General features: G+C 36.3%; 1 protein-coding gene across 2 annotated transcripts in view; it reads left to right on the top strand.

The window, feature by feature from the left end:
• Positions 1-24,452, top strand: part of LOC122171991 (pleckstrin homology domain interacting protein) — a 100,928-nt gene that overhangs the window by 35,705 nt on the left and 40,771 nt on the right. For both annotated transcript variants that reach the window (XM_042839954.1, XM_042839946.1), the window contains exons 12-17: positions 463-597; positions 14,920-15,048; positions 19,803-20,028; positions 21,677-21,814; positions 22,957-23,140; positions 24,142-24,265. In XM_042839954.1, the coding sequence (XP_042695888.1) occupies positions 463-597; positions 14,920-15,048; positions 19,803-20,028; positions 21,677-21,814; positions 22,957-23,140; positions 24,142-24,265 (936 nt within the window). The remainder of the gene's footprint in view (positions 1-462; positions 598-14,919; positions 15,049-19,802; positions 20,029-21,676; positions 21,815-22,956; positions 23,141-24,141; positions 24,266-24,452) is intronic.

The following is a 24,452-nucleotide window of genomic DNA, read 5'->3' as shown; positions in this document are numbered from 1 at the left end:
TTTAGTTGAGAAAATAGGTAACTGTGAGATGAGAATGTTTTAAGCAAGGTTGATATTAACTCTGGAGGTGTAATTATCTAACTGTAGTATTACAGTTGATTCTTGACTGATTCTAAATTAAATTTCTAATTAAACCATACTTAAGCAAATTGAAGTCTACTAAGCATTAAAACAAAAAATATCAAATTTGAACTCTGGTCTTTTAAAATCATGATGAAAGTTGTGGGACAAATTTGTTCTGAAGCTGTCATACTTGACATACTTATTAAAAATCTAAAATTGCAACTGCATAGAGAATAGTATGTAGATACAAAAAAAAAAACCAACAAAAAACAAACAACAGACTGTAGTCAAAGTAATGGTGAACATTTTCATAGATTAACGATGTAGTTGTTTGCGTTACCATATTGAATGGTATTTGAGATAATCCAATAGTTCATCTTGCTATGTCTTTAATTTCAGGGCCATGAAGATGAAGTGTTTGTACTTGAACCTCATCCATTTGATCCAAGAGTTCTCTTCTCTGCTGGACATGACGGGAATGTCATAGTTTGGGATTTGGCCAGAGGGGTCAAAATCCGGTCTTACTTCAACATGGTAATTACTATGCTTTATGCAGATATGCCAGTGCAGCCTTTCTAAACTTTTTGCTTTTAATACATTTTTGTGTAGGCCATCTTGAGGCATGCATTTGTAATATATAGGCCAAGGTCCAGCATCCAGGAAAGTTGAGAGAAATTTCTGATCGGTGTAGTGGGACAAATACTGAATTTGTAAAATCTGAGAAGTCTTCTGGCTGTATTCCATAGTGTCATTTTTCAACGTGCTTCATCCACGAGAAATTGGAATGCTAGTTTACATTGTCAGAGACATGTGTAAGAGGCAGGGTGACAGAAGCCCTCCTGTAGTACTCTTATCTCCTGCCTGGGAAACCGAGATAAAACCACGTTTATTTTTTTTGTGTTCCTAATTCTTAATCTGGCTAAAACTCTTCAGGAGTCACCTGATCTCATACAGTGTTGTATGCTGCCTCAGCTCTGATTGAATACAATCAGCCTTTCTGTTTAGAGCTCCTCCTCATGCAGGTTTCAATTATGATCTGTTCTGCATTATGCTAGTTCTTCTGGAAGGTGGATGTAACAGGTATTTCTTTCTGCTTATTGATATTAAGTAGGTCTTTATGTGTCATATTCTTCAAAAAGGTATTGTGTTATGCAATCCAGACCTTGCCTACTAGTTGAGAAAATTTGTAGAATGTTGTAGAATAAGCTTCATCCAGCTTTCAGCTGTAGTGGAATGACAGTTTTAGAAGCCAGCATAAGAATCATCTGAAGAAGAGATCTGGCATAGATACACTGGTTTAAAAAAAAAAAAAAAAAAAAAAGAAAAGAGAAAAAGATAAACCAGGCAACCAAACAAAAGAACAAAAATCAGACATTTGGAAATGGACTCTGAACCCAGAGAAAGTTCTGACATGTTCAGTGTACAGAACAGTTCACAGAGAAGAAATTCTACTGAAATCTGTGGGAGAACCTAGACGAGTCCATTCAGGAGCTGTCAGAATCTAAATCATAGATGCCTGGGACTTTGGGCAACCCTTTGAAAAAACTGAACTGTATGAATCAAGGGTGAGAAGAGGCACAAACACTGAAAAAGATTGAAAATCTCATTTGAAAATCTTCAGAGTTGTAAAGAAATGTATAGATAATCAGAAGCTCTTAGCAGCTGATAATACATGCATTGTGTTGGAAATAAATGTGGTAATGTCTGCCTGTTGAGTGAGGTGAGGGAAATTGTAAATCTGGCAATCAGTTTCACTCAAAGATGTGTGAGGCAGGTATCCTCTACAGTGAGAGGTATCTCTACAGTATGTTTCACCTGTGTTCTCTGTCTGATACTTCAAAAGACAAGAGTGGTAATTGGAATGTTTTTTAGATTACAGGGGAAAGGTGCTCCTACAGTGTGAAATTGGATTACTGTTACAGAGCTGCAACTGTTAAATGTTGTTGGTTTACTAAGGTAGTGCACAAATGAGCAGAGCTGCCAGTCTTTTCCCAGCTTCCTAACCAATGTGTCAACTGGGAACATCATTATATTAGCCACTATTAAATTATTCTGATAACTGCTGTAACATTCATGGGCTTGTTCAGTTTGCCATCTCATACTTCTGGAAAACAGAAGGGGATGGGAACGCTTTTACAGATTGGGTTATCTTGAATCAGATGGGGAATATAAATTAAAATAACCAAACCTGAAATTTGAATGACATGAGGTATCTACTTTGCCATTCAAGAACCTCACATCATTGCCTTGCGAAACTGTCAGTAGTAATATAACTAATACTGCCTGTCTTTTTCATGGCAAAAATTCCTGTAAAAATTGCAGACCTTGGAGACATTGGTTGAATTAGAAAAATCTTAGGTGATTATTAGTGATAATCAGTCTAATCATGTATTCCCTTCCTATGTGGAATGCTTGTTATATATAAAACATGTCAAATCCCTAAAGTGGAACTGGGTATTTATTAAGCTCTCCCCAGTCTGAATTCTTTCATTCTCAGCATCAAAAATCAAAGCTTGAGTCAGTTTGAAACTTAATTCCATTTATCCAGTTAGTGAATGTGAAATTGCAAATCCCCTAGCAGCCAGATAATTTTTTTTGTTCTGTGTTGAACTTATATCAAGGCTCAAAAACTTTGATTCCTCTACTTGTTGCAGACAGATGTCACTTGGAAACTGAGTGTCATGCAGAACATTCTCTTTGAGTTTGTTGTTTTTTTTTTTAATTAACTTTGAATTTGCTATTAAGTTAGTTAGCACCATCGCAACTGAATTTGAAACACCCTTGGTTTCTGCCAGATTTTAGTCTTTTTTAATTAATGATAGAGCTTGATCCCATAGGTGACTATCTACACATATGGGCTTACTCTCTGTAAGTATGTATATAATTTATATATTCCATGTTTTCATTTGTACTCTCCACTGTGATGATAGATTTTTGTATAGGTCTTAATTGCACAGCTTGATGTTTTAGTTCATGATCATACACTACTGGCTTAGCTTAAAGACTTTGGTTGGCTAGACTCAAGAAATTTATTCCCTATCCTACCCCAAATAGTGAAATTTGCCATAGGAATGTCAAAACTGAGATGTCTAAAGCTCTTTTAAACAATTTTGAGATTCAGCAAATAAATATTGGAGTGTATTTGCACATGCAAATACAACCATTTATTGTTGTTTGTAGCCTGTGTAATACATTTGCCATTCTTAATTTAATACAGCTGCTATTGTAAAATGTGTTGTATATTTTTGTCATTCCTTTTTTCAAGGAATGAACTGAGTTTGTGGTTTTGGTGATGGAATACTAGGGTAATTTCATGGGTTGTAACTTGCTTGTATAGATGAGCATTTAGAAGACTTGCAAAGAAACCCAGGGTAATAAACCTTAAGTGATTGCTACTGCTTAGTTTTAGAGCTTATATGTTTCAGAAAAACAGTGTTTTTGCTGCAGAAGGACAGCACAAACCTAGTAAATGTTGAAACTGTGGCTCATTACCCAGGTTCACTGAATGACTTGACAGTCTTGGCACCTGAACTCTTGGAGAGTATGGTTGTTAATCTCCAAAGTGGAATGCAATCACCCAGAACATCTTCAACGTACTGAACAGTATGTTAGATTTCAATGTCTTAGTGGACACGGGCAAAAAAAAATGCTGAATGGTAAGCTGTCTTGTCAGAGCTAGTTGGTGATGGAGGGCATAGAGATGCATTTGAATTGCCAATTCTTATTCCAGTCTGCAGTGTGGCATTTGAGTCCCTTGTGTGGTAAGGCAGATTCTCAAAAACAGGAATTAAGACATGGCTAGGAGTTGTATTCAGCTCTTTGTTACTGCCTATTAGTTAAATATTCAGCTAGGAAACAGAACACTTAATTTCTGTTTACTTCTTGGATGGCAAGGTGTTCAATTCAATGCCTATTACTTACCCAGGAGGTTGTCTCATCTGTGAATTTCTAGAATGGACTTTTTCCCCAACATACTCTTGAAGTTGTGCTGCTACAGAGAGGTGTGAATCTTGAATCTGAAGTACGTTGGTTTGGGTACATCTCTTCTAGGTAAATTGAAACCTTTGGCTCCAAGCTTTGTAAAAGCTTGAATTTGCAAGATTAGTGCTCTGTTAGGCCATTTAAAAAATAATAATAAAATGTGTTCACCACTCAGTTGTCATAGTGCCCATTTTCTTTCAGATGTCCTTCCTCACTGAGTTACTTTTTATTCGACTTAAGAGTTTTGGTTTATTAGTATTTGGTTCCAGTATTGTCACTTGAATGGTGTGTGCTGTAACTTGGCCTAATACTTAAAATTCCCATAGGCCTTAACAAAAGTTTCTCAGTTCTAAGAATGTTTGATGGGACAGAAAACTACAGGAACTTGAGAGTCTTCCAGATCAAAAAGGAGGTACTTAATAACATTGGGAAGAGGCAAAAGTCTTGGTTGGTTTGGATTGTTTTTTGTTGGTATTATAATCACACATAAAGTGTTTGAGTTTGACTCCAAATATCTTTGTGGTATTGGAGCCATGCCCTCGATTTTTTTCTTTGATTTCTGTGACTTCCCTTCTGCAATAACTGACAGGGCTGAAGTCTGCTGGCTCAGACTACTTGCAGCAAGCTTTCCTTCTGTCTGGAGCTTTAATGAGTAGGTTTCTCCTGCAGAAAGGCAAATACTACTTGTGTCATGAATGGGCTGCCCAGGAGAAGTATGTTTAAAGGAAAAAAATCTTCCCTAGACTATTTCAGGATATGTACTAAAAGGCCTTTCACTTTGTTGTGTGGGGTTATTTTTTGTTTTTGTGTTTGGTTAATAATTTGGTTTGCAGCATAGCCTAACAGTTGCAGGAACATATGGTGACTGCCATTACTTGCAAGTATGCAGCTGAGAATATGATAACTGTAATACAGTAGCAAGAATGAAGGACTAGGGATGGGTGGGAATTTTCCCAATCTTTGTTAACTGTAGAACTTTTTATTTTTATTTTTGCACTGTTAGCTTCAAATATAATTGCTTGAATCAGATACTCAATTAAATATTCTAAGTAGGCATTCCAATTATTGTAAGCTTTTTATATTGGTTAACAGAGTCTTTCTGACTTTATGTTTAAAATAAAAGCTTTATGCTTAAAATAAAGAAAAACTGCTTTGTGTAAAGTAGAAATTAATAAGCAGGAAAGTAGGAGTACTAATACCTATATTTAAAAAGCAAAAAGGTTCTCCTGATATATTAAAAACCAAAAACTACAACAACAACCCACTCCAAAAACACCAAGCAAGACCAACCAACATCTTACGTGATGAGATGTTGTTCTTCTGACTTCCTGGATTGACTCCTTGCGAGTTGAATCTTGGAGAAGTTAGGCTCTGTACAGCCATTAGTAGGCTTCTTTACATCTCATGTTATGCACATGCCTCAGGAGCTCCTATGTGCTTGAACTTGTAAGTTTCAGACATTTGCTTGTAATCATGAAGTTCTACTCCTAATGCTTGTGAAGAATTCATTTGGATCAATTCCTGTTTCTACCTTAGCTTTAAGACCTCTGAGCACTGTTGTGCTTTTTGGGACATTCTGGGTAAATGATATTTCTGGAAACTACTTTGAATTGAGTTCAGAGGTGGCCTTCATATTCTGAAGAATGCTTTGAAATACTGATACTGAAAGAATGTTTTTACAGTCTTGTATTAAATTGACAAATCTGAATACTTCAAAATCTTCCTGCCTTTGTGCCTTTTTCCAACTTGCTGACAAGCCGAACCACCTTAGCCTATGATGCTTAAAGGTCGCACTGTGTGTCTTCAGCTGTTGTGGGTTTGCTGATTCCAAAGAATTACATGAGTGTACTTCAGAAATGCACTAACTGTAAACTAATGATTAGAAGCAACTTTGATTCTTTTTGGAGGGAGAAAAAGAAATCCTCTCCCTCTCCTGTATCCTCAGCCTCAGTTACACTGCAAAAGAAAAGCTTTAATCTCTCCATGAAATGTGATTGTTCTCTCTGACTGCATGTTGCTTCCCCTGGAAACCAGATTGATACTTGAAGAATAATGGATGATGTCTTACAGTGCCCTAACTGTTACTGCTTGAGTGGGTGTTAGTCATTCTTCTACCCTCTGTCCTGCTTTATGGAAACCAGCAGAAAAAACCTTCAGAATTGCAAAGCCCTGGGGGAATGCTGACCTCCCTGTTGCATCAGTATTGGACAAAGTAATAGGGTATTCTGTAACAGTTCTTTGCTGTCTCTGAAAAACACCAGTCCAAAGCATAAGACCTGCTTTTTCATTGAGACCTACAATGACAGCATTATCTTTGATAGCTGTAGCTGCTGTAAGGTAGAATGAGGCATTCTGCAGAACACATGAAAACTTGTGTTTGTGGAGGTGGGGGGCAGAAGTGGCATTTTCAGCTTGTGCTTATTTTCATTTAAATCTTTGTACAAAAATCCTAGCTGTTCTCTCTCATTCCAGGTGCTTTGCTGTGGGAAGCTCATGGCGAGCTCTCCCAAACTTTCATCCAAAATGTTACTTACTTTATGTAAATTGCAATTGTATCTAGAACTAGGATTTCTTGTCACTTGCTTGTGTTCAGCATGCTTACTAATTAGCAACAGATGATGAAGCTTAAACCTTAAATATGAACTTTTTAAAAAGCAAAGCAAGGTCTTAGTCTTTCATGTTAATTTTGCAGAATGTTAAATAGCTTATTCGAAGATTAGGCTAGTGTGAAGCATGTAGTTTCTTCTGTCTGTATGGAAAACAATGCATTAAAATGAGTACAGTGTTGACCTGAATTGAAAAGTGTTCATTAGCTAACACGTTTAAGCTTTTTGCAGTTGCAGTTTTAATGTTAGTAATATGTGATTTTCATCCTATCTATTACAAAATTGTCAGCTCAGAAGCAAATTACTTGAGATTTTAGACTGAAGTTCAAATTTATCTGCATAAATATAACACTTCTTTTTATTATTATTTTTTTTTTTTTTAAGTGCTTAAAGATAACTGGGGATGAAACTTTCATCCTTGGAGTTTAGAGGTTAAAGGACATCCTACTGTAACATGAAATAAATGTTTATAGACCTTTTGAGCACTATGCGTCATTCTGACTTTGCATTCTGTTGCTGCATCAGAACTTAAATATAATTTGCCTTCCTGAGTGCGTTGGTGGGAAACAGCAGCTCTGAAGCTCCTCGTGCTTATCTTGGATGTTGTGCTAATGTGCTTGGTTGGGATTAGAAAGGTATTGCAGAAGTTGGTAAACACACTTCTGGGATGGGAGGGTGGATGGAACCACAAACCTGAAGGCTTATTATTTTGAACTAGTATAAAAACATGAATGAAATGGTGAACCTTATAACTATTGAATTCTTTGGGTTATGACTTCTTTTGTAAAGTGTTTAGTGTTGTGCACTGTCTTACCAAGTTGACAGAAGCTTGGACTGGCTTGTCTAGTTGAAACCTCAATTTCAATGTAATGTCATATTCAGCTTCATTTTTTTTACAAAGAAATACATATTGTTACTTTCAATGTAATTATCAATTAAAATTGTTTTTTAAAAATGTCTTTACATTCATGTCAAGTATTCATGAAGCTAAGAGGTAATAGAAATAGAAGTCTAGATGCGTTTTTGAAATTATGTGCTGCATTGATTATCTGAAGAAAAATGCTTTGCTTCAGTAGATCTGTGTCTGCAATTGAGAAGATGAGAATCTAGCATCTGCTTTTTACACTTAGAGAATCAAAGTATTATTAAGTTTTTTAAGAGCAGTGCAAAACTTAGGTAGAAACGTTTCAGAAAGGTTGTCTGAGGACACACAGCTCTTCATTGGTACCTGATATACTTGTTACTTTGCTGCAATAGCTTCTGTTAGACTGTGTTCTAACTTCTTATGCAGTAGGTAGGTAACGCTGTTACATGATTACAATAGTAAGATTTGTTTCTGGATATTGATAAACTTAATTCTAAGTCCCTTGGTTTTCTGACTAGTCTTAAAATTTAGATCCAACTCTATGAAAAAATGTATCTCTTCAGTCCTTTGTTTTCTTTCTAAGGTTACTTGTTTCTTGAGAAGCCTTGGGCTGAAGAAACTGAAAGCCAGATTTTGTGTTTTGAAGATGATCTCTGAAATTGTTTTATTTCATTTGATTGTCTTTAAAAGCACTTGGGCAATTAGAATCAGCAAGCAGGTGTTACATACTATGTAAAGCCACTCTCTCCTGGTTATGTGAAGATGACAATAGAATAGGTCTTAATGTGCTGCTGCAGTATCAGATGATATCATAATGAAACAGGTTGTACTTCTAGAAATGCAGACAAAAAATTAGCAAATGTAATGATGATATTAAAGCAGTAGTTGTATTTAATTGTTATATAATGCAGCTATCAAATAGTTGTGTTACATGCTTGTTGTTGAAATTGCAAATATGTACTGTCACTCAGTGGGACAGCTTCAAGCAGATGATACATTCTTAATGGCTTTGCTTTACTGTTACTGTTGTGAATAGATTCCTTTTTACAGCCAGGAATTATTTAATATGTGCAGACCTGTTAATGCAAATAAATGCTTTATGTTTTAGATACAAAAATTCGAAATCGTATGGACATTGAGAAATAAGGATATGATTGCTGAAGCTAATGTCTGAGGTTTTGTTTTCGTATCTACAGCTACTAGCTGATACGTAATTAATGTAAACTTGTCTGATATTCCTGATTCAGTGCATTTCTTTCCAAGTGTAAGATTTGTAAGATAGATGGTAAGCATATTGCAAGGCCTTTCTTTCAAGCTTTTACATTTTCCCAACCTTGCAACATATACCGTATCATCTGGAAGATTTTAGTAGAAACTCTCACTTAGCTTTGATGCCTGGATGTATTGTGAATCTATGTGAAGCTGTGAACAGCGACTTAAAAGAGTTATGCACAAAACTTGATCAAGCATCCCATAAGAATGTTACTGTTTCACGCAGTGGAAACCGTTGAGGGTGTAATTGTAACCCTCCTTAGAGTAACTGGAGAGCCAGCCACACTACTGGATTGAGGGATACTTTTTCCCTCTCCCCAGTCTGTGTCTTTTTTCTCCTTACACATCTTAGTTTTTATTAAAAAAAAAAAAAAAAGAAAAAAAAAAGAAGAAAAAAAGTGTGGGAAAATTGGGAACTGGCATGGAGGTGATTGTAGTAATATATTTCATAATGGAGATGTCCAGTTTTTGTGAATTTCACCGGACTCCCTCTCCCCATCCCCCAGTGATGATTTAAATATTTAATTACAACTTAATCCTTACTTTTTTTCTAGAATTTACTGTGTCAGTGTTATAACAGCATCAACTGATTGAGATCAAAGGGGTTTCTTCCTGCAAGCTGTCAATCAAGCAGAGACTACCAAGTTGCAATTCTTTTTTTTATTTTTGCATGCTCCTCCTTCAGGGAGCTGATTGTTGGCTCTGTCCTTTGTTTTTAAATGAATACTTCATAACAGGCAATGACTATGCTGTGCCTCCTTATGTCTGTTTAGCAGTCTTTTTCGTACCTTTTCTTCTGAGGTCTAGTCATTAGTTTGAACTCTTAGTGAGCAATTTCATCTTCTCAGTGAAAGTGTATTCTTTCACTGATCTGTTTTCTTATGTTCTCACGCTGCTTTTATTTTCGGTGCAATCTGATAAACTGTAGCCCCAACAGCATTATCATATCAGTTACAACATTGTTTCCTTTTCATTAATCAGTAAGCCTGAATTGCCTGCCTAGGCATTGTTGGCAGATTCCCGATGAGATTTAGCCTAAATGGCATACTAAAAAGTTGTAGTCCCTCTCAGAAGCATGGCATGGAAGATCAGATTTCATTCAGGACAGCTCAACAGAGTTCTCTCTGCATCGATTGTTTCTGCCATATGAGGTGATTCTTTTGGATTAATATGTGGAAAGGCAAGCCACTTGCTCATATGGACAAACTATTGTAATCTCCAGCATTAGTGGAGATTTAAAAACCATTTATTTTGTATGTAGCGGCCTTCATAATGTCTGAAGAAAATTCCTGTTTTACTGGGATAATATAGATTTTTGTAGTCTTGGACCTCATCTGAAACACAGAACGACTTAAGATTTTGAATTGGTCAGTTGTAGTCTTACTGAAATCTTTTCGAAAGGTTTCACCTTTGAGTAGTATGTACAGACATATAAAGGATCTGGAAGAGTAAAGACTTCATCATGCTTTGTTAATTTGGGGAAAAACAAACAAACAAAAAAAAAGCAAAAAGAAATACAGTACTGAATTTGCAGAGTATTTAGTAACAAAAAAGAAATTGTAAATACTTCTTGGAGATTTATCTAAGTTCCAGCACCCATGGGTGATCTGTAAGATATTTTAATGGACTTGGTAAGAAGTCTGATATTTTTTTAGCTTATCACAGATCAGAGATTGCTCCTTAGAGCAAAAGAGAACCTAAATATGCAAGGGGAGACTTCCCAAATAGCTCGAGATTGACTTGATTTAAGCAGCTGTAATATAGTGTCAACACTTACAAAAGAGTCTATTTGCTTTAATAACAATTAATTATCTTTGCTTTTTATTGGTATTTTTAGAAAGTTGTTCTGGCATATTGTTGTTGTGATTGGAAGAATCTAAATTTTAGTTCTCAAATTTGAATGTTGCTTGTAATTGGTTTTCAATTGTACCCAAACATTCTAGCAGGCTTGCAGTCTTCCTGCTAAAGAATTCTGAATATGTGTTCTCTTTCCTTAGTGTCTGTGCTAAGAGACTGAGCTCTGAGGTTTTCCATTCTCACAATAAGTGAAAACATTTCTCTGTAGCTGTTGCAGTTGGAATTTGCTTCTCGTGAGTATGAGAAGCAAAAATTATTTGTATTCTTTTAGAAGAGTTCTTTTGTCTTATTGCCTACTTGTCTAGCCGTGTATGAGCTTTTTCTTCCTTGTCTGGATGTACCTCTGGTGTGCTTTAGGATTATAGTTTTCTTTTTGTTGTTGCATCATATGTAATGCCTTGCAGTCAGTGATCTTTCTTCCTGTGTTTCCAACTAATTGCCTCAGTCTCTTAATGTGAAGGAAAATATCTACCTCAGACTAGAGAAGACTTAGTTCACTGACTTAAAATGATGCTGATGACTTGTGCTGGAAGATGAGATGGAACTGCATAGGTAGAAGTGCATGGGCAGAGTTCTGTTAGAAAACTATTTCTAATAATCTTACTACGTTCATGGCCTACTGCATTTTTTTCTTGTTGACTTCTAATTGCTTCAGCTGCTGTGTCCCACATCTATTCTTAGTGGTTGATTTGCTAATGTTCATTTCATCAACAGTTTTTTTTTTTTTTCTGTAGTCTCTAATAGAAATACCTGGATGGAGGGACTTTGCTGTTTGCATTCTTTTAGCTCTGTGCGTCTTCTTCAAAACCAAAAACTATTATCCATTCTTAGTAAGTTTGCCTATGGCACAGTTCTCCTACCAATCACAATTTCTTCCATTTGAATTAGGTGCCATGTCACGTGACAGTGCCGTGCCTGTGAAATCCAGCTAGGTTTTGTGTTTGTTTTCTGTTTTTGTTTGTTTGTTTGTTTTTAAATAAATGAATTCTATTTTCTTGGCATACAAAATCAGTTAATTTAATGAAGGAAGTCTGCTAAGTTTTCTGGTAACCTCTACTGCTTCTTTAGGAGGAAGTTCTTCACTTAGAGAGTGGTGATGCACTGGAACAGGCTGCCCAAGGAGGTTGTGGATGCCCCATCCCTGGAGGCATTCAAGGCCAGGCTGGATGTGCTCTGGGCAGCCTGGTCTGCTGGTTGGCGACCCTGCATGTAGCAGGGGGGTTGAAACTCAATGATCATTGTGGTCCTTTTCAACCCAGGCCATTCTGTGATTCTGTGATTTCTACCGCATGTGCTGTGTGTTCCTTAAGTAGCTTCTAAGTCGTTCATACTAACTATTGATAATGGGTCAAAAAAGCTCCATCTTCTCTCTTTTTCTAGGTACTTCTCCATTTTTGAAACAAGAAACTACTTTGAGGATCTAAGACGTTTCTTTATACTGTAGTTTCAGAACTATTATCTCTGGTTTAACAACAACAAACTCTTTTGAACCGAGAGGAAAAGAATAGCTGTCCATTTTCATTCTTAATCAACATTCCTCTCTTTGACATTCTGATGTCCTTCTGTTTCCTTGCAAATGAAAACGCAGGCAAACGGCATAATTCTCGGAGTTGTTGATAATAAAAGTAATCTTACCTTATTCTTCTTTGTATGCGCCTGAATTTCTTCCTTGTTTGTAACTGAAGAATCTTTGCTACTTGCTTTGCTAACAAGTGTCTTAATGTGCTGACTTATTGGCAGTCCTCACACTGTATGGGCAGCTCTTAATTAATCAGTGTGCTTTTTTGTTCTCATGGTGGTGGTGTCTTCTCCCTGCCACAGATATCCTCTCATTCAGCAAGGAAAGGTTTTAAAAAGGAAAAAAACATTTCACTTTGTTTGAGATGCAGTCTTCAGACAGTACTCGTACCTTTGACTTAAAAGGGATGGAGTGAGGAAGGCTTCCTTTTTGCTCAGTCCTACATTTAGCTTGCCAAAGTTAGAACTTCATTGATTTATTTCAGCTTTACCTTTTGCAACTTAATGTTTAGTTTCTGTTCCAGGTGACCAAATCCTGTGTTAACTTTATTATTAAAGGAATTCCATGGTGGAGTGTAATTTATTAAAATATTTTTATGTGTGTGTGTGTATATATATGTATATGTATATACACTAGATATCACACTCTGGCAGGCTTTGCCAATTGCTTTTAATAGCAATTGTGCCTTGGAAGCTTATCACTAAGAGTAACTTTTTGTTTTTGTAATATTAAAGGTCTTAATTTCCAAGTAGTGGTACACCACACTTGAGGGGTTGTACTAAACAATCCTAGTTCTGTACTTTTTATAAGCATGTTTTACACCAGATTCTGACCATATTTACAGTGAAACTGTTTAATCTGTACTAATTACTGAATAAGTAAATGACTGTATTTTCTTTCTTATATAAAGGAATGTCTTCCAAATAATGTTTCACTCATGAATTTCATACATGAAATTTCTTGAAAATGGTCCATCTAAGCCATTTCTTGCTGGGAAGAATTAAAAGTAAAAAACAATCTAAGATCCAGATTTATTTTCCTTCTGTTTTTAAGTTTCCCCTCCCCCCCCCAGTAGTTAGCAAGTAGTTCGTCCCTAGTTATGCTTTGTTTTCCTTGTGAAACAAAGTCTTCAATTCTTGGGCTCTATAGGAGGACCCTGGAAGAACTTGAATGTTAGGAGGCTTGATACTTTTATATTTCTTTTGTTGGGGTAAGGGAGTCAGCAGTCTCTTATGTATGTACTTCTTTTTGAGATTTTTCCTATACATCTGTAAAGCTTGCACTTGGGATGGAGTTCCTTCCCCTTTTTATCTGCCTCTCCATACCGTCTCCCTTGAATAAGATGAGCTTTCTGCATGCAAAAAGCAGCACAAAGTTGTAATTTTGCCTTGTTGTTGGATCTTGCTTAGCCTGGAGTAATTCTGCGTTCTTAGCTGTTGCAATGTTAGTGCCACTCACTTGAAGCTCTGTTTTTATTTTCCATCTTTGTCTGTAGGATACTTCTATTAAGAATTTGTTCCTTCTGGAATAATGGGCAAAATAGAACATAAAACTTGAATTGATTTATGTTCCTTTTATCCCAATCCAGAAACTTTTATGGAGAGTACTTGTAGTAGGAAAGACCTTGGTCAAATGTTTGAAGCCCTGGTCATAGGTGTAGCAGCCTTTACTGTCGGGAGGGTGTGCAGGGGAGCAGGAATGCTGCAGGACTCTGGGCAAAAGAAATGGACTTCTTGCCTTAGTCTCAGTCTGCAATTTAGTGAAGGCACTGCCTGCTTCACAGGATTTTTGAGGCTTAGTTCATTAACTTTGGAAGTAATGCTGATGGCCCCTGGAAGGTGCTGTTGAAGTATATAGTGCTTCTGCGTGCAGGCTGAATACTGTTGTTTGTTCTGGCAGTACATAGGCCCTCCACAGCTAGGGAAAGAATTACTTTTTTTTTTCTTTTTTTTTTTCTTTTCTTTTTCTTTTTTTTTTTTCTTTTCCTTAAAGAAAATGCAGAAGTCCTTTACTGGGGAGAATAGAAAGGGGCTTTCTGAAGAGGTGCTGAAGACGTGAAAATTCAGAGTGGTGATTGGTCACCTCTGCTTGATTGACAGGTTGCAGGGAAAAACAAAAACCCATTTGTTCTGGCTTAAAGGAACTGGAAAACAGAAAATGAGTATCAGGTAAAAATTCCTTTTTTAAAATCTTTGCAGTTCTCCTTTTAAAAAGTGGAGTTTTTACAAAAATCAAAACCTCCCCCACTCCGATAAATTAGGAGTAGGAATTACAGAAAGAGGCAGTTGCTAAGTTGTGTAATGTGGGTTGTCAATGTCAGTGTGTTTTGTAGTGGGCAGGTGTCCTGAAGCACCACAGCAGCCATTGCTATGGGCTAGCTTAGCAAAGAGGCAGAGGATTGAAATGGTGTAGTGACTAAAGCCCTGAACTGGACCCAGCTCTCTGTTTAGGTTTATTAGCAGGACATTCAAAGGGGAAGCTTTTATTTTCACTTCCTGTACTGTGCCTGCTTTGTGGATTAAGTCTGTCAGTTTCTACTACTATCAATTTGGCATCTTTCATGAGCATTACTCTAAAAATCCAATGGAAAGCGAATAGCCAAAAAAGTAAGCTGTTTTAAAGGAACTTCCATCTAGCAGTACACTACCTTGCAGATTTTATATAAATTTCAACATCAGCATCACAGTTTTGCTAATCATAATTGACAACAATTTGTTTCTGGTAACTTAATCATTTTGTATATTGATGTATTTCAGATTGAAGGACAAGGACATGGTGCAGTTTTTGACTGCAAGTGCTCTCCTGATGGGCAGCATTTTGCATGTACTGATTCTCACGGTCACCTTCTGATTTTTGGCTTTGGTTCCAGTAGCAAATATGACAAGGTACAGTACAAGATATGTGTCAAAATGTTTATCTGTTTTGAATGTGTTTATACAAACCTTGTTACAGCTTCAGCTCAAGAGAGTGCATCATTAACTCATTTTTCAGTTATGAATGTGTGACTCCTGTTGTTGTTAACACTGTTTTCTTTCACTGTCTTTTGTTTTCAACTACAGATACATGCTGTCAAGCATGTTTTATTTGCATGGGAAATTACAAGTTAAAATAAAAAATCACCCGGTCACTCTGCTCAGTGAAATTAGTGAGGTTACCAGTGTCCTTTTGGATCTCCGTGAATAATGGGTAGTGGAATTGGAAATAGTTAGATATTTTGCTTTAAGTATTTTTCTTGTTTCTAAGATGAAAAATGTGGGGAGGTGTAATAGAACCAACTCCTGTATCTGTACTGAAGCACTGCGTAGCCTGAGTGACAATTATGTTACTGCAAATGTATTATATATTCTAGCTTAAAAAAAAAAAAAGAAATTGTCTGCTGTGTTTCTGCTGTCAAGGAATGCCATGGTGCTTACATGGCAATGCTTTACCATTACTGTGTGATTAAAATGTTACATCTTTATTCTAAGACTATACTCAGCATTATTCTAAGTGCAGGTGCCTTGCAGCAGACCCTCATGACTGTAAATAATTTGTGGTGGTTTGTTTTTCCCTGTTGATGAGCATGTCCTTTGAGTTATGTAGGTTACTAGTTAGGAGTCCTACTTAAGAGTTTTTCTTTTATCACCCAGAAATGAGGTGATGTCTCTTTCCTTTTCTAGGCTTAAACAGAGATAACTGTCCCAAGGTTTTCATATATGCACCTGGTATCTAGTACTTACAGGTTGTTGAAATGCTGGCTTCTGGATTTTGCTTTCCACTTGTGGATCTTTTGACTCAGACTGGCCTTAAAAGCACCATGTCAAATATTAGTGAAGAGGGGCCTGAAGAAGAGATAACAAAAGCAGTTTTAATCTTTGTCATACAAACAACTGCAATTATTTATTTTGTGTTCTAGCTCTTATTTTGATGTCAGTTACAGCAGCATCATGTGTTAGAATATTTTATGATTATGTTTCTCAACTATAACTTGAAGCACTTATTTGGAGGCTAGCAACTGTAACCGTTACTATGGCTCAATCCACCAGAGCATTTTCCCTTTCGTTTCAGGGAAGACAAACAGGAGCAGGAAAGGCACAGGCTTTGCCACAGGCAAGGAAAACTGGCATTATCAGATCAGTTTTCAGGTCCTTCTGTCTTTCAGTGTTCTTATTCTTCTAAACTTTAAATCCTGATGTGATTATTGTCACTGTGTTCATTAATTAGTCTTTTTCTCTCCAATCATTTTGGTAGTGCTTAATCCCCTGAAACTCATAAGTGTTGGAAATGAAGTGTGAGCAAAAAGCAATTGTTGTCTTTGCTGTGGTGGACCAAGAGTCTCTGTTACATAACTGTCTGAAAACATTCCTTGTGAGGGATTTGACGTGTTTGAAAAAAAACAATTTTCACACCTTGAATATTACAGACCTTTTGGTCTTTGGAATTTTATCTGCAGTCTGCAAGAAAAGATTGTTCAAAAATTTGAAGTTATTTGTGATTTAAAATTGTTCTCTTCAGCTGCTACTGTTGTAATCCTGTCATTACTGACCATAGAAGAAATGGAAACACAGGATTTGCATCTCCATCTTAAATGTCAGCTTAGAAGTTACAGATCTCTTTCATTTCTTGTTCCAATTCTTCTTTTATTTTTGTCTTCCTGCCTTATGGAGCAAAGTGAATATATATTGGTAGGTGCTGGGGATTTGGTGCTCTGTTTTTTTGATGCCCCACCTCTCAGCTCCTTGTTTTTTGTTGATTTAATTGGGTGCTGGTTTTAGTCTGATTTCCCAGATATCGTGTGAGAATAAGTGCTAGTAGGAAGTACAGGGTTGGTTTTATTTGTTTGTTTTGTTGGTTTTTTTTTGTTTGTTTGTTTGTTTTGCTTAAAAATGGTTTCCATGCATCTTAGGGAATGATTTTTTACAGGATGAAGAAGCACAATAACCAGTTCTGCACTCTTACATTTGTGAGATCTGTTCAGGGCAATGATTCTAGCTGAAATCTTGTCAGCTTTGCTATGAGCAGGCTCTTGATTTTCAAAAAGGGACTATGCTTATTGTTCACTTTTGGCTCCTTTAGTATTTGATCCATTTAATGGAACTTGAGCCAATTTCAGATCAATTCTTTGAATTTCTGACTGCGTGAAGATCATCAGGGATGAGCTGAGCTCACAGATGAGCCCATGCACACTTCTGAAGTTCTTGCATAGATAGAAACTTCACTAGAGAGGAATAATGAACCTGAAGATGCAGTACTTCCATGTTGATTGCTCAAACCACAGTTCTTTGTTTCTCGCTGACAGCTCTTGTGTGATGCATAGGTGCAGTAATGAAAAAATCTCTGCATTTGTGTATGTGTACCCATCTGGAGAAACTGAACATTCGGCATGTGTGTTGTGTAGTTACCAAAGAATTAATTCTTGTACAGCTCCGACCTTGTGGAAAGTTTTCTCACCTGAAGCAAGTAGCATGAAATTCAAAGGACTTGTATGTCCTAATGGTGGTATAATCTTGTGTGTGCGTGTATGTATGTATGAATTTAATCTCTAAAAGTTTATCAGGAAGCAGATCTGTTCGTTAATACTTCGGTTTGACTGCTGGATGTGTTAGCAAATGAATGTAGCCATTTGAGATTCCCTAAATTCTTCTGATTTTTCTCTGGACCCAAACTAGCCTGAAGATAAGATCATTCTTGAGGTTCCAATAGGTGCTTTGAGGAATTCTGTCCAAACCCAGGCACTGAGCCTGGGTTTTGGGTGCTGTTCTTATCATGGAGTAAAAAATTGTTTACTCTCTGCCATATCTGATTGCATTGCAGAATACAAATTAAAGGTTATGGCGAAGAGGTCCCTTATGATCTTGTGTCAGAGATCATGAGGATATGCTGTGAGGATGCTGGATGTGAGAGGAAGAATTTCCAGATCTCCACTTGGTCATGAAGTTTTTTAAGCTTGGGATGTAGACAGCACTATACAACCAAATAAAACACGTTAGAGTCCATCAACGTAGTAAAGCATATTGAAGTTCACAATCTGAACAATCTTACCATTGGAATCTTTCTTAGTGTGGGAAATACTTAATAGGAAAATTTGCAGTAGGTGAAAGTAGTACTCTACAGTTACATTCTGGGCAAAATCCTCATAAAGGACCTATATCTTTATCATGTCGAGCTAGCTGCTGAGCTGAAGGAACAAAGTAAGCTTTGACTGTAATGCATCTTTCTCATTCAGCCTTTGTAAACAGAGGCACTGCTTACTTTCATCCAGGGCTTCTTATTGATGAGGGATGTTGCCTTGTCCATGTGTACTTTATAAGGGTTACCCTTTGAATCCTGAAGTAAATTTTTTTTTTATTCTGTAGCTTTCCATGCATCTTTTGAATTTTCTTCCTGGTGTAACTTTTCTGAATTTGTGTGGGGTCCAGATCCCACATTTATTTTTCTAAATTTGCATTGTGTAAGTACATGTAGCTACTTGCTGATTCTGTAACTGACATGTTTGATTCTTTCCTTGTCTTCTTACGTCCCCTCATTGAGAGTGTAGACCTCTGAACATGATCTGTTCCAGATGCTCTAACATCTGCAATACTGATTTCTACATAACAGATTACAGGAAATTGTGTTATGAATTGTTCACGATAGAGCATATTCAGAAAACAGAATGTTTTCTGCATGGGCACTCCTTTGACTGTGCTAGAATATCTGTCTTTTAACACCTAAGAGAATTTTTTTTTTTTCGAGTTCTCTATGCCTTCATTCATTTGCTCAGTTATTTTTATTCTGCGCTGGAAATCTTTTTATGAGTAAATCATGACTTTATGATTTTACTTCTACTTGTTAAAAGTTAAACTGAGTGTGCATTACCAAGAGGGTTGCTTGTCAGTAAGTAGTGCTGGAATGTGTAGTATATGTTGCCATTTGTCTTCTGTTCTCTTTTCTCCTTGTGATTCAGTGTCTTTCTGAATGCAGTGTTGAGATATGTGTGCCAGTGAAAGGTGATTCCAAAAGCCTTTTTACATACTATTTGGACAACAGAATTCCTTAATCTGCAGTGTCTGTGGATTATCAACTAGAATAAATTATGAGCAAGTGGACTGAAATAATTTTGAAGTTGAAGATTTCAGCTTCAAATTAGCTTTATTTTAGCTACTGCAACTTTCAGATGTATTTTGTACTATAGTAAAAATTGTGAGTCTGACTTCTGGTGATAAAATATATGGAGTGATGCAATGTGATAAATATTTTCCTTATTCTCTTCTTCTTACACCAGAGTTCATAAGCCTATGGCTTAGTTTACATTATCAGATACGTGTATGTGAGAATTTGTGACCTTTTTATGTCAATGCTGTGTTCCATCGAACATCTACAAGTATGTAAAAATTGCCCCATTTGTCTGTTCAAGTGCTCTCCATAATCAAACCTGCAATTTTTTTTTTTTTTTTGTGGTGAGAATATAGAAAGTGAATGCTGGAAGATAGTCACTTTTCCTCTGTAAGGTGAGATAAACAGAGCAGTCTTGCTTATGCTTATGACCACCAGTGACATTGATAAAAAGATTTTTGTCAGTATTTTCTTCAGTGTGTTTATTAGTAGTCATTTTGAAAAAATACATATATGCATACATATATATATATATATATATATTACAAAATGACTTTGTTTACAGATAGCAGATCAGATGTTCTTTCATAGTGATTATCGGCCCCTTATCCGTGATGCCAACAACTTTGTCCTGGATGAACAAACACAGCAGGCTCCACACCTTATGCCTCCCCCATTTTTGGTTGATGTGGATGGCAACCCGCATCCTGCAAGGTATCAAAGGCTGGTTCCTGGTCGTGAAAACTGCAGGGAGGAACAGCTTATTCCTCAGATGGGAGTGACATCTTCAGGTATGGAAAACTTCAATTTGGTACATTGTAGCATTTGTAGTTGTCTGTAGATGTTATACGTTTTCCCTCTCATTATGTTCTTTTTCTTCATTTTTGGGAGTAGTAGTTCATATAACATTGAAAAACTGCATTGTTCTGGCACTGATTGCTTGTGACAGACAAGTAATTGTTTGTCATCAGTCAGATTAATACTACTTGATGCTACACTATGAGTTAGCTTGGAATTTGTTTCATTTTGAAAACAGCATGATGTGGAATGAGGTTTCAGTTGATCCCTTTGGTTTAAGATATCCTACATCAAAAAGTCTAAAAGTCAGGTCTTCCTCCACAGATCAGTTGTGACAGGTAACACCTGAAAGAAGAGAAAAATACAGAACATACAAGTCTTTTTCCTCTGTAGATAAAGTCAGTCATTGTACTTGAACTTTGATTTGTTACGAGAACTCTCAAGTTTTGATAAGGATGGAAAATCTACGACATTTTTCTGAAGTCTTACAGCACACATGTACTGTGCATGATGAACAGGAGTATGTTCAGTCTGTCACTGTGTAGAATACTACCTAGATGTGGTCCATGTGGAAATACGGGTGGAGAAAAGGAAGCAGTTTGGTTTTTTTTCTTTTTTTAAGATCAGTTTGGGGTTATTTGTAGTATTTCCAACTGTTTTCATAAGACAGTATGTCTACTTATGAGTTCACCGAATAAATCTGACTGCCTTGCTACACATGTCAGAGAATATCCAACTGTGTTTAAACCAGAGTTCACTCCATGATTTCAAACTTCTGCTGCTTCGGCAAAGTTGACTGCAAGTAAACCAACTTAAAAACTGAGAGCACTCTTAAATATTTCTGTTCTTACTGCATAGCGTAATCAGTGTGGTTTCTTTCTTGCCACAGTCAAAGCTATGTATTTTGTAGCAAAATTGCTGTAATATTGAGTATTTCATCTTTCAAAGTTTATACCGCGATATCTCTTTTGATGATACTTGGAAAATAGTTTCTGTAGCTTGTTTCTTTGAATACTTTTACCCCTCATTACGAAATTTTGCAAGTTCTGCTTCTGTTGACAAGAATTGCCCAGGCTCCACCCCGCCGTGTGTTCAATTGAAGTTTTGATTAAAGTGTTCTGTGATGCATTTGGGCAGGCTGAGCACACAGTTCACAGAATCACAGAATTCTAGGCATTAGAAAGGACTTCTGGAGATCATCTAGTCAACCCCCCTACAAAAACATGTCACAGTAGGTCACACAGGAAAGTGTTCAGGTGGATTTTGAATATCGCCAAAGAGGGACACTCCATGACCTCTCTGGGCAGCCTGTTCCAGTGCTGTGTAACGTTTGGTTTACACTGATTAAAGGTAACAAAAGTTGTGTTAAGCTTCTGTATTTTGATTGCACTTGATCAAATTTAAACTTTTCTTGGAATTTGGGTCACCTTCACCCTGCTACAGGAAATTTAATGCAAGAACTTAAGAAAAAGTTATCCTATTTTACAAACAAGAACACCAAGGAAAAGACTATTAAAAATACGCTTAGGCAATACTTAATCGAATTATTGTGTACTGTACTTGTAAATTTGAAAGCCAAAAACTTAGATGAGCAGTTTGTGATACAAGGTTCTTTAATATTTGTGTGTTTTATTTCCACAGGATTGAATCAAGTCCTTAGCCAACAAGCAAACCAAGAAGTTAGCCCACTGGATAGCATGATTCAAAGACTTCAGCAAGAGCAAGATCAGAGGCGTTCTGGGGAGGCAGGAACTAGTACTACCAGCCGGATAAACAGAGGTAAATTACACACCTGTGGTGAGGGTGTTCTGGTTTTCCAACTGAACCATCTGAAAGTTGGAAAAATGCTAATTGCATATCGTGCTGTATGATTTTGTTGAGCCACTAGGGAAGAAGTGCAGAATGATAGAACATTATTCATTTTTCCTGTCTGTTGTTTTTCTACTTCTGCAAAACTTCATAATTCTTCACATGACAAAACTATCTTTGTTGAAGTTGTGTGCTCACTCAGAGGATTTGCAGTGGCTGTGTTCCCTCAGGTGTAACTATTCTGCAGTTTAATCTGGAATTGCCCATCTTTTTGAAGGAAATCTGAATTGTCTCAAACAAGGAAACAGAAGGAAGAAAGAAGGAAAAGGTTACTTGTATCTCATAATAGCTATTCCATATTTTAATGTAGATTACAGGGTAGATCTCAATGCTTAAAAAAATAAATTAATAATAAAATAAAAGAATCTTGATTGATAATCTATCTGAATAAGCAAGAATAATGTGTGTGAATTGTGGAAAAACACTTGAATCTTTGCTACGATTGTGGGTGTTTGCAGGATGCTGCATGTGTGGAGTTTTTTGTTGTTACTGTTATATTTAGGGTTTTTTTTTGTTTGTTTGTTTTTGATCATTTGGGTTTCTTGTTTGAAAATCTTACAGTTTGGATTCCTAGTACTTTGCAGTATTGTGGCTTTTTTTTTTTTTTTTTTTTTTGAAGGAAAAAATTTTTTTAAGAAAATAACTAATTTAATAAATTTTTTTTTTTTTTTTTTTAAATATAAAATCATTTTAGAGAACAGTAGCACAAATTGTCTTCTTGTAAACATTTTCAAAGACATTTTATAAGAACATTGAACCAATGAGACACATGACAATTTACTTCTCTTGAGTGTTGATGCTTCCATTTGTTTTTGGAATGACTTTTTAAAATGGATTTCTGCAGCCCTATAGAACTTTGGAAGTTACAGGAATAGCTTTAATATTTGCTTTCTCCTGAAATAAAAGTAAAAAAAAAAAACAACTTGTTCCTTCTTTCCAATCATTTTGAAATTTTCTTTGTGGATGTTACTCTAGCCATTTCCAGTTAAGTACAACTATTGCCTTTTGATTTTTTTTTTTTTAATTTGTTTTTATTTTTTTTTTTTTTTTAGCATCTGTAAGTTCTACCTCTGAAGTTCATTCACCACCAAATATAGGGTTAAGACGTAGTGGGCAAATTGAAGGTGTGCGTCAGATGCATAGTAATGCACCCAGAAGTGAAATAGCAACGGAGCGGGACCTTGTGGCTTGGAGCCGGAGGGTTGTGGTGCCTGAACTGTCTTCTGGTGTGGCCAGGTAAGCAAAGGTCCAGTTTGCAGAATATTTTAATTTTGTGAACTTTGTTAAATTGAACAGTGTCACAGTCCTATTTGTGCTTCTCTCTTCCGTGGACTCAATTCTTATAAAATGAGTTTGTGTGAAGTAGTTCTTGTTTCCTCGACACTTGTGAAATCTTGGAATTGTACAAGTAATATGAATAAAAAATATGAAAAAATAATATAAAATATAAAATAAAAAATAAAAAATAAATATAAAATATGAAAAAAATATGAATAAAAATTTGCAATTTTGAAAATGGTAATTTAACTTGTAATTGCAGTAGAGTCTAACTGCCTAGGTAATTTCTGACTTGAGGCATAGCATTGTAATATGTTTCAGCTGTGTTTCTTCCTGGCATTTTACAGCTGGAGCATTGACCCATCAAGTGCCTGAGGTGAACATCGGTTTTCAAACTTGAAATAACTTTGTTTTGTTCAGTAATATGCTCTTGTGATAAATACTTTTATCAATAAGGCAAAAAACTCAACTAACTGGGTTGGGCTGCTCTAGCTTTTTGAAATAAGATTGAAATTCTTATGTAAACAGAGGATTTTCTGAATGGTTAAATTTTGGAAATCTTCTCAAGAGAAGCTAATTAATACAGACACTATGCTGATGTATGAAGGTGCAGGTTTTCTTTAGATTCAGAAATTGGCATCTTGTAAACAACCAAGAGAAGGGTACTTTTCAGTTACGTTTTTTAGATTCTGTGTATATTTTCAAGAAAGTTGCCTTTGAATTTAGATTAGTGGCTTTGGGAATGGTTAAATCAGATGTACTTTGAACAGAACACAGTACTCAATTCTTGCCACTTGAAGTCTTTATCTGGAAAGGGTAATTTTGAAGCCAGTTCTGACTGTACTCAAAGAAATGACTGTTCAAAGCATGTCATAACTGTTGAATGTTTATCCCATGACTTGGTAGAGAAGTGGTACTATTTTTGCTTTAAGGTTAACACTTTAATTTTCTATTTTCAGTAGGCAGGAAGAATGGAGAACAGCGAAGGGAGAAGAAGAAGTAAGGGTCTATCGATCAGAAGAGAAAAGAAAGCACGTAATGAGTCACATTCAGAGAGAGAACAAAATACCTACTTTCTCTAAGGTAAACAAACTCTGGTACTTTATCACAGTAAGAAGCATATAATAAATGCTGTTTGTTAGGCCACATGAGTTTACATAACTATTCTCAGTTTTAAATTTGAAAGCCAGGGGTACGGGATTTTGCTTACCTCCGCAGAATGAGAGCATGTGTCCATACTGATGTTTCACTGTGTCCTGAATAATCTGAG

Source organism: Centrocercus urophasianus, unplaced genomic scaffold, assembly GCF_019232065.1.
Source record: "Centrocercus urophasianus isolate 14NV4802_14NV808 unplaced genomic scaffold, USGS_Curo_1.0 seq_10, whole genome shotgun sequence".
Taxonomy (NCBI): domain Eukaryota; kingdom Metazoa; phylum Chordata; class Aves; order Galliformes; family Phasianidae; genus Centrocercus; species Centrocercus urophasianus.
This window is presented reverse-complemented; position numbering and strand designations above follow the sequence as displayed.